At 44.6% G+C, this 14154-nt stretch overlaps 1 protein-coding gene across 2 annotated transcripts in view; it reads right to left on the bottom strand.

The window, feature by feature from the left end:
* Positions 1-14154, bottom strand: part of LOC137437536 (cadherin-18) — a 116736-nt gene that overhangs the window by 18633 nt on the left and 83949 nt on the right. The window contains exon 4 of one of the 2 annotated variants that reach the window (XM_068131935.2): positions 6949-7068. In XM_068131935.2, coding sequence (XP_067988036.1) covers positions 6949-7068 — 120 coding nt within the window. Of the gene's footprint in view, positions 1-1472; positions 2667-6948; positions 7069-14154 lie in introns of those variants that run through there. The other variant, XM_068131936.2, reaches the window with a different exon arrangement.

The raw sequence follows: 14154 nt of genomic DNA, 5'->3' as shown, positions 1-14154 counted from the left end.
GTCGCTCGGGTCGACGTCAGTGTTGCAGTAAAGTGCATCTCAAGATAGAGCTACAGTCACGTAATGATCAATATCATCATCTTACCCAATACTCACCGCAGGCAGGTTGGTGGTATTTCTGTCTTCCACCGACTCCTCTCCGGCCTTGCTTCCCCAGCTCTCTCTGTGCTCTGTCCCCAACATATTCCTACAGGTCGCACAAGATCTGCCAGCAACCCTCTTATGGTTAAACTGCCAAAATCTAGGCTCTCTGCTCACCTTCACTCCTTCATTCCTCTTTTCTCCCGCCTCTGGAACAAACTCCCTCACTCTTCAATCCCACTCCTCCCTACAGGTCTTTACAACAGCTGTTCACCACCATCTCTTATCTTCCCCCATACAAAACCTTGATCTTTTCTACCCCTGCTAATTCACCCCAGATCGACTTTTTTGAAATTCCAACTCCTTTCCTGGAAGTCCGTGCAGTGTCCATATGTTATATACCTCTCCCACCTCCCCCCAAGCCCTCTCCCTCCCACAGATCTCTCGATGTCCCTGCTCTCAAATGTTGTGTTTGTGTCCTTCCCCCTCTCTCCTCATCTTGTCTACCACTCCCCTTATTATATGTTTTTTGTGTCGGTTTGACTTTATGTGTGATTAATGTTAGCTCTTTCAAGAGCCTCGATCTTGTATACAAAATAATAAATAAATAAATACAAGCTTCATGAGGACCATGCTTTGAGGGTCGCCATAAGACTTTGTTCTGTTTATGAAAATATTCCACTACTCTGCACCAAGGAAAAACAAAAAGAACCACCTTTAGAGGCCATTTTTCCCTGCAGAGCAGGGGTTGGCCTTTTTTGGGCGCCTTGGTCCCCTTTTTGAAGCAATGTTTTATGGCCGGATGCCCTTCCTGCCGCCAACCCTGTTGGTCGCTCCTTGCGACACAGGGAATTACCAGTGAACTGGTACTCAATTTGCCGACCACGGAAGGATGACAGGCTGAGTCAACCCCCTGGCGTTAATTCAGCGATCAATCGGGATTCGAACCCAGGATCTATAGGATCCCAAGCCGGCACCCTAACTGCTAAGCCAACACCAGGCACCAAGCGATGAGCATTATTTTGCTGTATTCGCAGAAGAGGATATTTAACATCAATGAAAGGCATCGAGAAAATGTGGTGCACAGTTTCTGACTGATGGAGGAGAGGAAGGGCCTTATTCAAAATACTTGGCAATTACATGTAGGATGAAGACTAAAAATATGCCACCGATTTCCCTACTTTCCTACCTCATCCCAATTGCCAACCCTACTCATATTGTGGGGTGTCTGCTATTTCTCACAGTTATATATTGTCGTGTCTGCCCTGTAGTGAACACCGCAGGGCGACACGGATCACCAAACGAGCTTTAACCCCAAGGCGTTCAATCCAATGGCGGACCTTCATTATACGCGCGGGGGGAAAAGTGGGAGAAGAGCCATGAGCACTTACCTTCACGGGTCCACCGGCAGTCTTCGAACCTGCAACAATGAACTCAAACCGACAGCAAATCAAAATGTACAAAAATACCGGCTTTATTAAAGAAAATGCCGGTAACAGAATAAAACAGGGCAAAATGCGATTCCTAAACGGGACGTCCCCAACAGACTCGAGTACACACAAAGGGAAATATAAAAGAACGAAAGTAAAAATGTGTGTTTGTTTCATGGCAATTAGCTCTGAGCTGCTCTTGAACCTCGTCAGGAATCGCCCAGGCCCCGGGCACGCAATCCAGATGCGGCACTGGCCATGGTGGGAAAAAGGCCTCTGCACGTCCTCGTTTGCTCAGCCGCACTCGTCCTCCCGATTGTCCAGACCTCCAACATCCCCAGCACAAGAGCACTACAAAATGTTCACGTGCTCGTCAATGAATCCCCCTCGCGTAGGAGCGCTATGAACTTCGACCGCTCGCTGTGAAATCCCGAAGCAAAGCGAGATATGAAATCGTCACCGCTCACCACCAAAGCCAGAAGATGAGAGACAGCCAAGAAGAGACAGCAAGAACGGTGGTGGCCCTCGATCAAATCCAATCACACAAAAGGAAGAGGTCAAAATGTCGGGAGCATGACCGTTCGCCACCAAACCCAGCAAACGAGAGGAAGTCAAGACAACAAAATGTCTGCCCTCCAACTCCTTTGTACTCAAGGCTCTGACATCATCCTACGACGTCTGTGTGTCCGCTCCTATCAACTAGTGCCATCTCATCGCTCTTGGTGTCCTGTCCAATCACCGCTCTTCGGGGGCGTGGTCTAACACCCTGCCTGCTTGATGTGGTGATGTGGCTGCTGGCAGCACCAGCGGTATTGTTCAATGTATTGTTCTGGTCACTTTTATTTAGTGTTATAAATGCGTGATTTCTTAGCTTGTGTGTGTGCTGCGTTGTCATAAGGAACAGAGGAAAAATAAACAGAGGCCATTACATACAGGGGATTAATTACTCATGATCCCTAACTAATTAACATAACCCCACCCCTCATGATGGGAATGAAGATACGTGCTTACATGACATCCAGTCGAAACAAATTTCCTAATTATGGTACATGGGGTTCTTGTTATTCATGACAGTCGTAGCACACTACCTATACAATTCTACCTGGCTCTTAGGTATTCATTGCCTACCCCCTACAAATGTAACAATATATATATATATATATATATATATATATAATATATATATATATATTAATTGTCATATGTGGAACAATTACACACTCAGACCAGGAATCGAACCCAGGTCCTTCTGGTGAACCGTACCAGGGCTCTGCCATCTGAGCTATCTGGGCGACCTGACTGAACATGCAATTTTCCCACACATATAATTGCCACTCTCTTTCTGTCACTGCTTCCAGGGTCCTCACTGCCAAACATAGGAGCACCAACGGCCTGCTCACGCAAGGGTCTTCCTCCAATTTTGCATAAACTATTTCCCACCAGCTATGCACATAAAAGTTCTAAAAGCATCTTCCACATGTCATGCATATAAAAACGCCTGATGTTGGCTTAGCGGTTAGGGTGCTGGCTTGGGATCCTAGGATCCTGAGTTTGAATCCCGGTCAATCGCTGAATTAATGTCAGCGGGGTTGACTCAGTCTGTCATCCTTCCAAAGTCGGAAACAGAGACTTGGAATTATAAACCCTGCCTGCCAATCATAAGGTTAGTGTTGCCTATCAACCATTTCGAATACAACCAATGGTTTTATTTTATAACTTTTGAAGTATTCACATAAAAAATTACAATACAGTCGGACCCCAACATTTGTGATCCCACCATTCACGGACCCGGCATATTCGTGGACCCCGCATATTTGCAGACCCGGCGTATTCGCTGACCCGGCGTATTCGTGGACCCCGCATATTTGCGGTTGATAAAATACGACCTGCTTCTACATTTGCGACCCGCGGGCACAGAAAAAAAATACCTCTCCCACGAGCCGCACACATGACACTTCTTAAAGCATCTTCCAGGCATCACACATAAACCACTTCCAGCCATGCACAAACCATTTCCCACCAGTTGTGCACATTGCAGTTCTAAAAGCATCTCTCACACATATAAAGTAGTTATACGGTCACACATAAAGCCACTGTACTGCACAATCACACGATTCTACATTCTTTTTGTGGGCATACTTGCGTTTTTTCTGACCTGCTTCGACATTCACGGCCTTGCACTACGCGTATTCGTATTTTTTGTGGGGGTATTTGCGGTTGATAAAATATAACCTGCTTCTACATTCACGGCCCTGTGCCCCGCATATGTGCGGTTTTCCGTGGGCACAAAACAAAAATCTCCCACCAGCTGCACACGTGAAACTTCCAAAAGCATCTTCCAGGCATCATGTATAAACCCACTTCCAGCCACGCATAAACTATTTCCCACCAGGTATGCACATAAAAGTTCTAAAAGCATCTTCCACGTGTCATGCATATAAAAACGCCTGGTGTTGGCTTAGCGGTTAGGGTGCAGGCTTGGGATCCTCGGATCCTGAGTTTGAATCCCGGTCGATCGCTGAATTAATGTCAGCGGGGTTGACTCAGTTTGTCATCCTTCCAAGGTCGGCAAATCGAATACCAGCTCACTGGCAATTGCGGCACTGCATCAGTGGCACAAACGCACTTCCAGAAAAATTATGCAACCAGCAGCCACAGGCTGCATACAAAGCAACAACAACAACAACAACGCATATAAAGCGGCTTTCATGTGCAACCACGCGATTCAACATTATTTTAGTGGGTGTATTTGCATTTTTTTGCAGGTGTATTCGTGGTTTATCACAGAATGAGAGAAAAAGTCTGGGTCCAATAGAAAATGTATCAAATTAGAAGTGACACAATGTCAATCATTATGAAAGGAAACTAAAAAACACTTTCTTTGGGATTTCCATGAATTGAATGAATGAATGATCGTTTTAAGGCCATTTTTCCCACTGGAGCGGGGGTTAGCCTTGCGGGCCCCATGACAATCATGGTTCTGTAGCGGCTACCGCTGGGTATACACAATCGCCTTGCACCTACCGAGGACGCGGAGCGATCACCATGCCGGGCTCATCAGGGACGCCCGGGCATGCCCGCTCTCGACTTGCCAGGCCTCGTCCAGGACGCCCGGGCACGCCCCCTCTCGCCTTTCCCGGGCAAACGCTCCGGGATAATGTGTATATATATTGCTGCCCGATAAACGGGCTTTTCAGAGTACCCGAGTTGATTTGACACAATAAAGAAACTCGGACGAATTCCAGCTTTTTGTCGCGTCCATTCTTCCGATTTACGTTGGAGCATAGCTCCTACAGTTCCCTGTTTGAGGCAATGTTTTTATGGCCGGATGCCCTTCCTGATGCCAAACCTTAGTCGCCTCTTACGATGCACAGGAATGCGGTGTACCTATTCTAAATCGGGGTACACACCGAGATCATTCATCCCAGCAAGCTGGTACTCAATTTGCCGACCTCGGAGGGATGACAGGCTGAGTCAACCCCCCTGGTGTTAATTTAGCGATCGACCAGGATTCGAACCCAGGATCCTAGGTATCCCAAGCCTGCACCCTAACCGCTAAGCCAACACCAGGCTAGGGATTTCCATGAATTATGGAGGATATTGTAACACTTTGATTTGTTTGTGAAATAAATGTTAGCTCTTCCACGAGCCTCGATTCAGTATACAAAAAAAAAAAAAAAAAAACTTGTGAGAAAAAAATTAAAATCAAATCTGCCTTTATATATTGTTGTGGAAGTGGCTTCGTGGATTAGGATTGTGTAGCTTAGAAATAATTATTCCCATGTATGTATGAGTTTGTGTTCCTCAACACAATACAACGACCTCAACATATTTATGAATCACCCTGCCTGTGAAACAGCAGTTTATTATAGCCGGCTGGGATTAAAACCCAGGCTAGACAGCTTAGGTGAGTACCTCTAGGCCATCCTGCAGCCACATAACTTATTGAACAACCCTCATGCGAATATATTAAATGTTAAAATTAGAACAATGAAAACATCCAAAAAAATACATGTGAATATGTGACAGTTATTTGTATGGATCATACAATTTCTAATTTGGTGTGCTGGTGTACTATATTTCCGTGTGATTCCCCTCGGTGAAGACCGGGAAATCACGGATAGCCAAAGCCAGCTTTAACTCCAAAGGCGTTCAGTTCAAATACGGATTTCACTATATATGCGCGAGAGGAAGAGAGAGGAAGAAGAAGCTGGAAGCTTTTACCTGACACGATCTCGCCGGGCAGTCTTCAAAACCTGCAGGAAATAAACTCAAGCGAAAGCCGATGTAAAATGTACAGGGGAAAATAATGAAAAGATTAATTTTAACGGAATGCCGGGACAAGGAAACGCGACGATAAAAAACTAAAACCTAATTTGGGATCCCCACACCAGACTTGAACACAGATGGAGGGATAAAATAACGTTGAAAAGGAATGGTGATTATTTAGTGCACTTAGCTGCAAGCGGCTTGTGGGGTCTCGTCAGGGTCGCCAAAAGACGTCTGTTGCATTGGTGGGAACTGCCCGGTCGTTGGCGGGAACTAGGCCTCCCTTGTTCGCACGCTGCCAGGCCTTGCCGCACGAAGCGAACGAGCGTGCAGCCCGCTTGCTCTGCCATGCAATGTTTTCACAAATTCGGCACTGAACTGCGATGCACCCAACGTTCGGATCAGAAGGAAGAGAGGGTCGAGGGTGAAGGAAGGCATGAGGGCAAGAGGTCGGAGCAGAGGAATCGTGAGGGCAGGAGCGAATGAGGTCCAGGCCAAGGGATCCAAAAACGAGAGGGGAGAGACGCCGGCCAGCGAGTTCTTTTATCGCCCGCCGTGTTATGTCAGCTGTCCTCTCCACCAATCAGCGTGCCGCTTCTTACTTGCCCCTGCCTTGACCAATCACGAGTCCTTCCTTACTCTGGCCTTTCTTCCACCAATCTGAGGGAAGCTTCTTGCCCCTCCCTCCACCAATCAGCGGGCTTCATCCTGCCTCGTCTCCCTATTGGTGGTGTCTCATCCAATCGCTGCCCCTCCGGGCGTGTCCATTGCCTGCCTGCTCGATGTTCCATCGCCATGCTGGCGTAATGCGTGGGTGCTTCCTGCCTGCACTACTCTTGTGAGTTGTATTGTGGGGGGGGCGGGGGGGGGAATTTAATTCGTGTGTATGCTAATGGGCCTGTCTAGTGTCTATTGGTGTAGTGCCATACAGGACAAAGGATAGATCACAGGTCTCACACACAGGGGATTTAGCATAATCCCTACTCTAGTTAGCACAAGAATCATCCTTGTATAATCACAAAGATACACTTACATGAACAAACCGCCTGAAAAACTTATTACATGTGAGGTTCCCTATCACGATAATCGGAGCATGATACCTACACAGATCTACCTGATCTATATATCACTCTACCCCAAAATTCATAACAATATTATGTGCTGTTACCTGTTTCTGGGTCAACAGAAAAGTATGGATGTCCCTCCACAAGGCTGTACACCACCTTAGCGCTACTCCCGTACATGGGGTCATCGGCATCATGTGCCGTGACCCGGATCACGAATGTGCCTGTGAGGGTTGAGCAAAGAACCAGTTTTAGACAAATCATTTCATGGCAACACGATTATTATTAGGTACTACACTGACACTTAGGTACTACACTGATATGTTTGAGGTGTCATGCGGTGTACTACGACCAACTTGCATTAACAATTACATTCTATCCAACACCATCGCATGCACACAGATAGCATTAGGTTACGGCAATCGGAATTATCCATTATGCAGAGGAAATAAAGGCACAACAAACCAACAAATAGTACTAAGCACAGTGAGAACAAGGAAAGTGAAAAAGCTGGTCTTCATTTAAACCTAAAAATGCTCAAATCTTCTCAACTCCCAGACAAGTCAAACCCAGAGAAGACTGGTGAATTAATCTGCTTTGTCCAGTTGCAATCTATGCATGTGAGTCGTTGACAGTGAAAAATAAAGGAATAAGGTTAACAGTTTTGAAATGTGGTGTTGGAGATGAAGCAATTCTTTCCGTTTAAGAGACTGGATAACATCCGTTCGCTCGCCGTTTGCTTCTAACCAATATACGGGGGAGAGAGGGGAAGAGCAGAGCGCCTCGAGAGGTTTTGTGCACGGCCTAGCGTGAATGGATGTATTGTGTTACATCAAGGGACGAATGTTAAAAATTCCATGGACTGCAAGAAGAACAACAAATCAGTGCTGTACCAGAAGAAATTACATCACCATGTCCATTAGAGGCACTGACACTAAAACAGAAACTGTCATTATTTGGCTGAATGCATCATGCATCCAGAAAATGAAAGTCTGGAGAAGTCAACCATGCTGGGTATTATTATTATTATTATTATTTTTGGATACAGGATCGAGGCTCGTGAAAGAGCTAACATTTATCACACACAAAAAAATCAAACAGACACACAAAACATATAATAAGGGTAGAGGTAGACAAGATGGGGAAAGAAGGGGAAGCACACAAACACAACATTTGAGAGCAGGGACATCGGGAGATCTGTGGGAGGGCTTGGGGGGAGGAGGCGTGGGAAGGGGGGGAGGGGTGGGAGAAGTATAAAACACAAGGACACTGCAAGGACTTCCAGGAAGGAAGTTGGTGTTTCAAAAAAGTGAATCTGGCGTGAAATTAGCGGGGGTAGAAAAGATCAAGGTTTTGGATGTGGGAAGATAAGAGATGGTGGTGAACAACTGTTTTAAAGACCTGGAGGGTGGAGTGGGATTGAAGAGAGTGAGGGAGTTTGTTCCAGAGGCGGGAGAAAAGAGGAATGAAGGAGTGAAGGTGAGCAGAGAGTCTTGATTTTGTCAGTTTAACCATAAGAGGGTTGCAGGCAGATCTTGTGCGACCTGTAGGAATATTTGTGGGACAGAGCCCAGAGAGAGCTGGGGGGGCAAGGCCAGAGAGGAGTCGGTAGAAGACAGAAAGCCCACCAACCTGCCTGCGGTGAGTGAGTGAAAGGCCCTCGGAGTTCGCTTCATCGCGGGAGATTCCAATGATTCTGAAAGCTTTGGTTTCAACAGCGTGAAGCCGAGCTAGGTGTGAGGCAGGAGCACAGGCCCAGAGGGGAGAGCAGTACTCCATTGAGCTGCGGATGAAAGCCTTGTATGTGGTGAGGAGCTCAGGTGTGCCAAGGAAGGACTTCGCACGATGGAGGATGCCCAGTCGGCGACTGGCTTTGGAGGCCAGCTTGGAAATGTGGTTTTCCCAGGAAAGATCATGGCAAATAGTGAGAACCAAAAGCTTGAGTGACAGAACTTCTTGGAGAGGATTATTCAGAAAGTGGATCGGAGGGTTGTCCAGTCGGTCTTTTCGGAGAGAATTGATAAGAGTGTGAGATTTGTCAGGATTGAAAGACATGTTCCACTTGTTTGACCAGTCTGTGATTTTGTCCATGTCTGCAGAGAGTGAGGAGAATGCAGACTGCCGATCTGAGGGATGAGGAATGGAGCAGCAGAGAGTGGAGTCGTCAGCAAAGAGATAGAGAGGATTTTCAAGAGAGTCAGAGAGATCATTGATGAAGACAATTGAGGTATGGTTGAGGGAATTCATTACTCCCGCCAGGGAGTTATGCATTCGATCGTGTCTGTGTGTGTGTGTGTGTTTGTGAACAAGATATCTGGAAAAGTTCTGAACGGATTTGGATGAAAGTTGATGGGATGATTGCCCTTGGGATAAGGAAGAATTATTGATTAGTTTTTTGGTGAAGCTCAGGATATTATTCCAGATGCAGGAATTTTTTGAAGGATTTTTTACCATTGGAAGATAGGGCTCATTTTTTTTTAAACATTATCTTCTATATATTCTATATTTAACATTGTGATATGAAAATAGTTTTCATATTTGTTGTAAATGTAGTTTAAACTCGTGGTTATGCGTTAGAGCGGTGTATTTTGTTAGCAGCGTCGTCTTCAAGGTTCTTTTTTTATTTACTAATAAAGACATATTCTGTCATTTTAAAACCACCAAAGTGTGTATTCGGTTTCCCCGTTTCATAAAATGTATCGTTTGATACGTATAATGCTTTAAAACTGTTTTTTTTTTTTTTACCTCAGAAGAGATATCAACATTTACGTCTGCAAATGTCAATCGCGGTGTCAGTATTTGATGAACTTATAAAGACAGGCGAGTTATAGGTGTGACCAGCATGTGCACGGGATTCTTCCCAGAAGAATGAGTGGTCGCATTAGCTTGTACGACTTATAATGAGCGAGTTTTGTTTTCACGTTTGGGCCAGTTTTACATGTTGTATCCCTAAGGAATGAAACGAACGTTTTGCCTGACTTACAATTTTATTTGAAGTCACACATGTCTCAAAATACACTCACATATATATAATTGAACGCTGAATCCGAAAATGTAAGTGAAATTGCCTTGTTTTTTTTTGTAACATTATCTTCCATATATTCGAAATATATATCTGTGCAGTGCCTGTCTTGTGTTGTCTTGTGTTGTGTTGTCACTGAACTACTCCCTCAAACTTTTGTGAAATCGTACTATTCCAACTTGACCCACGGCGGGAGTATGCGCTCTACTGAGTGGCGTTCTAGTTTCATCATTCAATCCAATTCATCATTGATATGGTTGAGGGAAGAGGAGGAAGCGGCAGACCTTGTATGTGCCTGATGGATGGGGTAAAGACTACAACCAAGCTGCTTCTGCCAGAGCTTTGGAAAGCAGTGCAAGATAGGGATGTTTGAAGAAACCTGTTCAAGAATGTCACCAGATGTCAGCCATGACTTGATGGAAATGGATAACTGGTTTTAATATTTTTTACTTCCATTAGGTGTGCGGACTAGAGACTCTTAGCCTATACACTGCCTATGTGTAGGTACGTCCAATTTATTTTCCAAGTTTCCCTCAGGAGAGTATTACACAATGTTAACGACCATTAGGAATGGGGTTATGCATCAAGTAAAGGTCACAATTAGGCTGTAAGAGTATTGGTGGACCCTCGTGTAAGGCAGGCCTGAGATTGGTGGACCCGAGTGGAAATGGGGCCTGAGATTTGACGGTTACGAGTGGAAAGGGGTCCTGAGATTTGGCGGATCTGAGTGTAAGGGGGACCTGATATTTGATGGACCCGAGTGGAAAGGGGGCCTGAGATTTGACGGACATGAGTGGAAAGGGGGCCTGAAATTTGGTGGACCAGAGTGGAAAGGGGGCCTGAGATTTGGTGGACCCGAGTGGAAGGGGGCCTGAGATTTGACAGACTTGAATGGAAGGGAGGCCTGAGATTTGGCGGATCTGGGTGTAAGGTGGACCTGATATTTGGCAGGCCCGAGTGGGAGGGGAGGGGGGAGGGCTGAGTTTTGGCGTACCTGAGTGAGAGGAGGGCCTGAGAGGATGGAGTCAGGTGGCGATGATGCACACATGCATGAGCACACACACGTGAATGGGTGGTGATCTGCATGTATACATGCAGGATTATGCTTCATACACGTCTGGCTTTGGTTTTGGTTTGACATGTTTTGTTTTGTTTTGTGTGCCATCATGTGCTGTGCATTATACGCACACATTGTTTTTGTGCGTTGTATGCATATGTACATGTTGTGCACATGTATTGTGTAAACACGTGTTGTATTTTATTACCTCCGCCACCAAAAAGGTGGATGGAGGTTATGTTTTCACCCACGTCTGTCTATTTGTTTGTTTGTCTGTCTGTCTGTGAACAAGATATCTCAAAAATTTGTGGACGGATTCAAACGAAATTTGGCAGAGAGGTAATGTATGTGACATGGACGAAATGATTAGACTTTGGTGAAGATCCGGATAGTATAACTTTTTAAGTGATTCTTCACCATTGGCAGACAGGGCCACAAATTATATATACATAGCAGGATATCTCAAAAGGTTGTGGACGGATTTGGACCAAACCTGGTGGACAGGTTGTGTGTGTGTCAAGGACTAATCGATTCGATTTTGGTGAAGATCTGAATATGGATTCGGATACGAGATTTATTTAATTTCTAAGTGATTCTTCATTGAGACATCGGGCGAAAAACGACATACTGCATAACATGATATTTAAAAAAGTTATGGATAACGTATGACTAAACTAGATGGTATTCAGAGAATACTTACCCTGCGCAGTCAACTTGGTGTGAGCCAACTCTTCTATTTTTGAACGTTTCAATTTTTTTGATCCAATATGGCTGCCAGACCACGTGAGCGATGACATCATAAATTTATATTCTCTAAATGATTGTTGCATAGATCATGCTCAATACATTTCAAACTGATCAGACTAGGTGTTGTCCCTGTCGAATTATGATGTCATAATTATGGCACCAATGACATCATCGTTAACAACACCGATTCCCCATATGGGGTTATTTACAATGAGGCACGTTTCAATTTTTAAAATGCTGACACGGCACACACTTTACTTTACTGAAATGCATACACAAATGTTATATTTTCGTCAAAAATCGTCGGAATTTCGCCAAATCTGTTTTGGTCATGTATTAATATACCTCAGCGATTGACAAATCTGAAATCAGAATTTTATTTGAGGTCAAAATGACCCCGTGAACAAAATGACCACTATAGAAGACTTCTTCTTCACGCAATAACAATTTCCAGCTTACAGACTGTACATCCAATCATCTTGAAATTTTGCACACATGTTACACTTCATTACCTCTACTATAATATAAAGTTTCACGTCGATCAATGAAGCGGTTCAATAGTTATAATTTAAAAAAAAATATTTTCGTTTAATTATTTATATCTGCCAAACCACGTGACCTATCGCAAATTCCAAAAGGTGATTTTAGTAGACTGATATGCTGAACACATCTGTGAAGTTTCCCCTCGATAGGATCACAAATGAGGGAGGAGCTTGGTTTTAAAAGTTTATGCTTAAAAACGTCATAACTCTGAAACCATGTGACGCATGACGTCATTCTAGCTGACTTTTTTGTTCGTCATGGGTATGAGATTCTGCCTGCAAAGTTTGGCCTCGATCTGTTTAGTCGTTTCGGAGAAAATTGGATGTTAGTGGTTTTTCAGGCTCTTCACTCAAAACAATATGGCGTGCGAACGACGTGACCTACAACGTCATTATAATTTTATTTCTGCATCAATTTATACCGAGAAGATGCTTAAGAAATTTCATCCTGATCGGATAAAGTTTTTTTACTTGTCGAATTATGACGTCATAACTGCGGCACCTATGACGTCATCATTCACATATGTTATTCCGCATGGAGATTTCTTTGCAATGAGACCTGTCTCAATTATTTCTGTGCAGCGGTTTTTGAGATACAGAGGTGCAAAGTGTTTTGGTTTTTCCAAGATGGCGCCCGTACCACGTGATCTGTGACGTCATAATATTCACTAAAATATTCTACAGGAGGAGCCCCTCCTATGGTGAAAATTTCATGTCAATCGGACCAACGATTGCTGAGAAAATGAATTTTTAAAATGCAGACACGCACGTACGTCGTACGATGTACGTACGTACGTACAACGTACGGACGGACCCGAATGCTTAACCCTGAGTTTCGCTTTGCGAGCGCAGGGTAACTAGGTGGATGAGTTGTTTAGGTGACAAGAACAAGCCAATTAGATTTTGGTTCAGGTGCAAATCCAGATCCGGCCTACAAAACATGGACTGTTCAGTCTGGTGGAGGAATGCACTCTACCGAGTGCCCTTCCAGTGTGTTGTGCAGTGGTGTATTGTGTGGACCCGTCTTGTGCGTGACATATCGCACATGTTATGTGTGCATGCATGCGCTCACACACAAACACAAACATGGTAATGGCGGTGGATACTTTGAGACCCGATATATCTCCATTCCATCTCCTGAGGCCCAGCCACGTGAGGCCCAGCCACGGATTAAGATCCGCTGAGTGACGAATGGCCGATTGAGCTTTCCACTCCAAGGCGTTCAGTCCAACTATGGCGGTGTTATTTTATACGCCTGCCCTGTGTCCTGCTTCTTCTTCTTCTCCCTGTACATTCTTCCCTTTCGTTTCCTCTTTGGGTTTTTGTATATAATTAATAAACCCACTCTTTGTTCTTCTTATTTTCTGGGTTTTCTCTTATTCGATCGTTTGCGTCTTCTCAATTGAGTACCTGTGGCACGATAGGAACCGCTTTAATCGGGTTTAGTCTATGGTTAACGGCCCGAGTCGCAGCTCGCTTCGCTCGGCGAATCCATTACCGCTGCGGCTCGGGTGGGAGTTATCTCCTCGCTTACGGCCGGTGGTAGTACTTAGGTAATAAGACTAATTGGGCTTACAACCCTACTTACCACCGACCGGAAGTGACGTCATAGCTTCCAGGATTGGGGGACGGCCAGCTTACAAGACAAGGGGACTAACCCCCCCCCCCCCCCTTGATAATGGGAGCGCCGACCTCCGAATCCACAACAATATATATATATATATATATATATATATATATATATATATATATATATATATATATATATATATATATATATATATATATTGTTGTGGATTTGAGAATTGTGTTGTGTTTTTTTTAATTATCGTTGTAAGTGTAATGAAGCTTGTTGTAAATATCACCCTCCAGTTTGTGTATAAAGGTCAAAGGTCGTCCCCTTAGTTATTCCATATACAATCACGTCGCAAATCATAGATTT

Source organism: Myxine glutinosa, chromosome 12 (assembly GCF_964187855.1).
Source record: "Myxine glutinosa chromosome 12, kmMyxGlut1.1, whole genome shotgun sequence".
In the NCBI taxonomy this organism is placed as follows: Eukaryota; Metazoa; Chordata; class Myxini; order Myxiniformes; family Myxinidae; genus Myxine; species Myxine glutinosa.
This window is presented reverse-complemented; position numbering and strand designations above follow the sequence as displayed.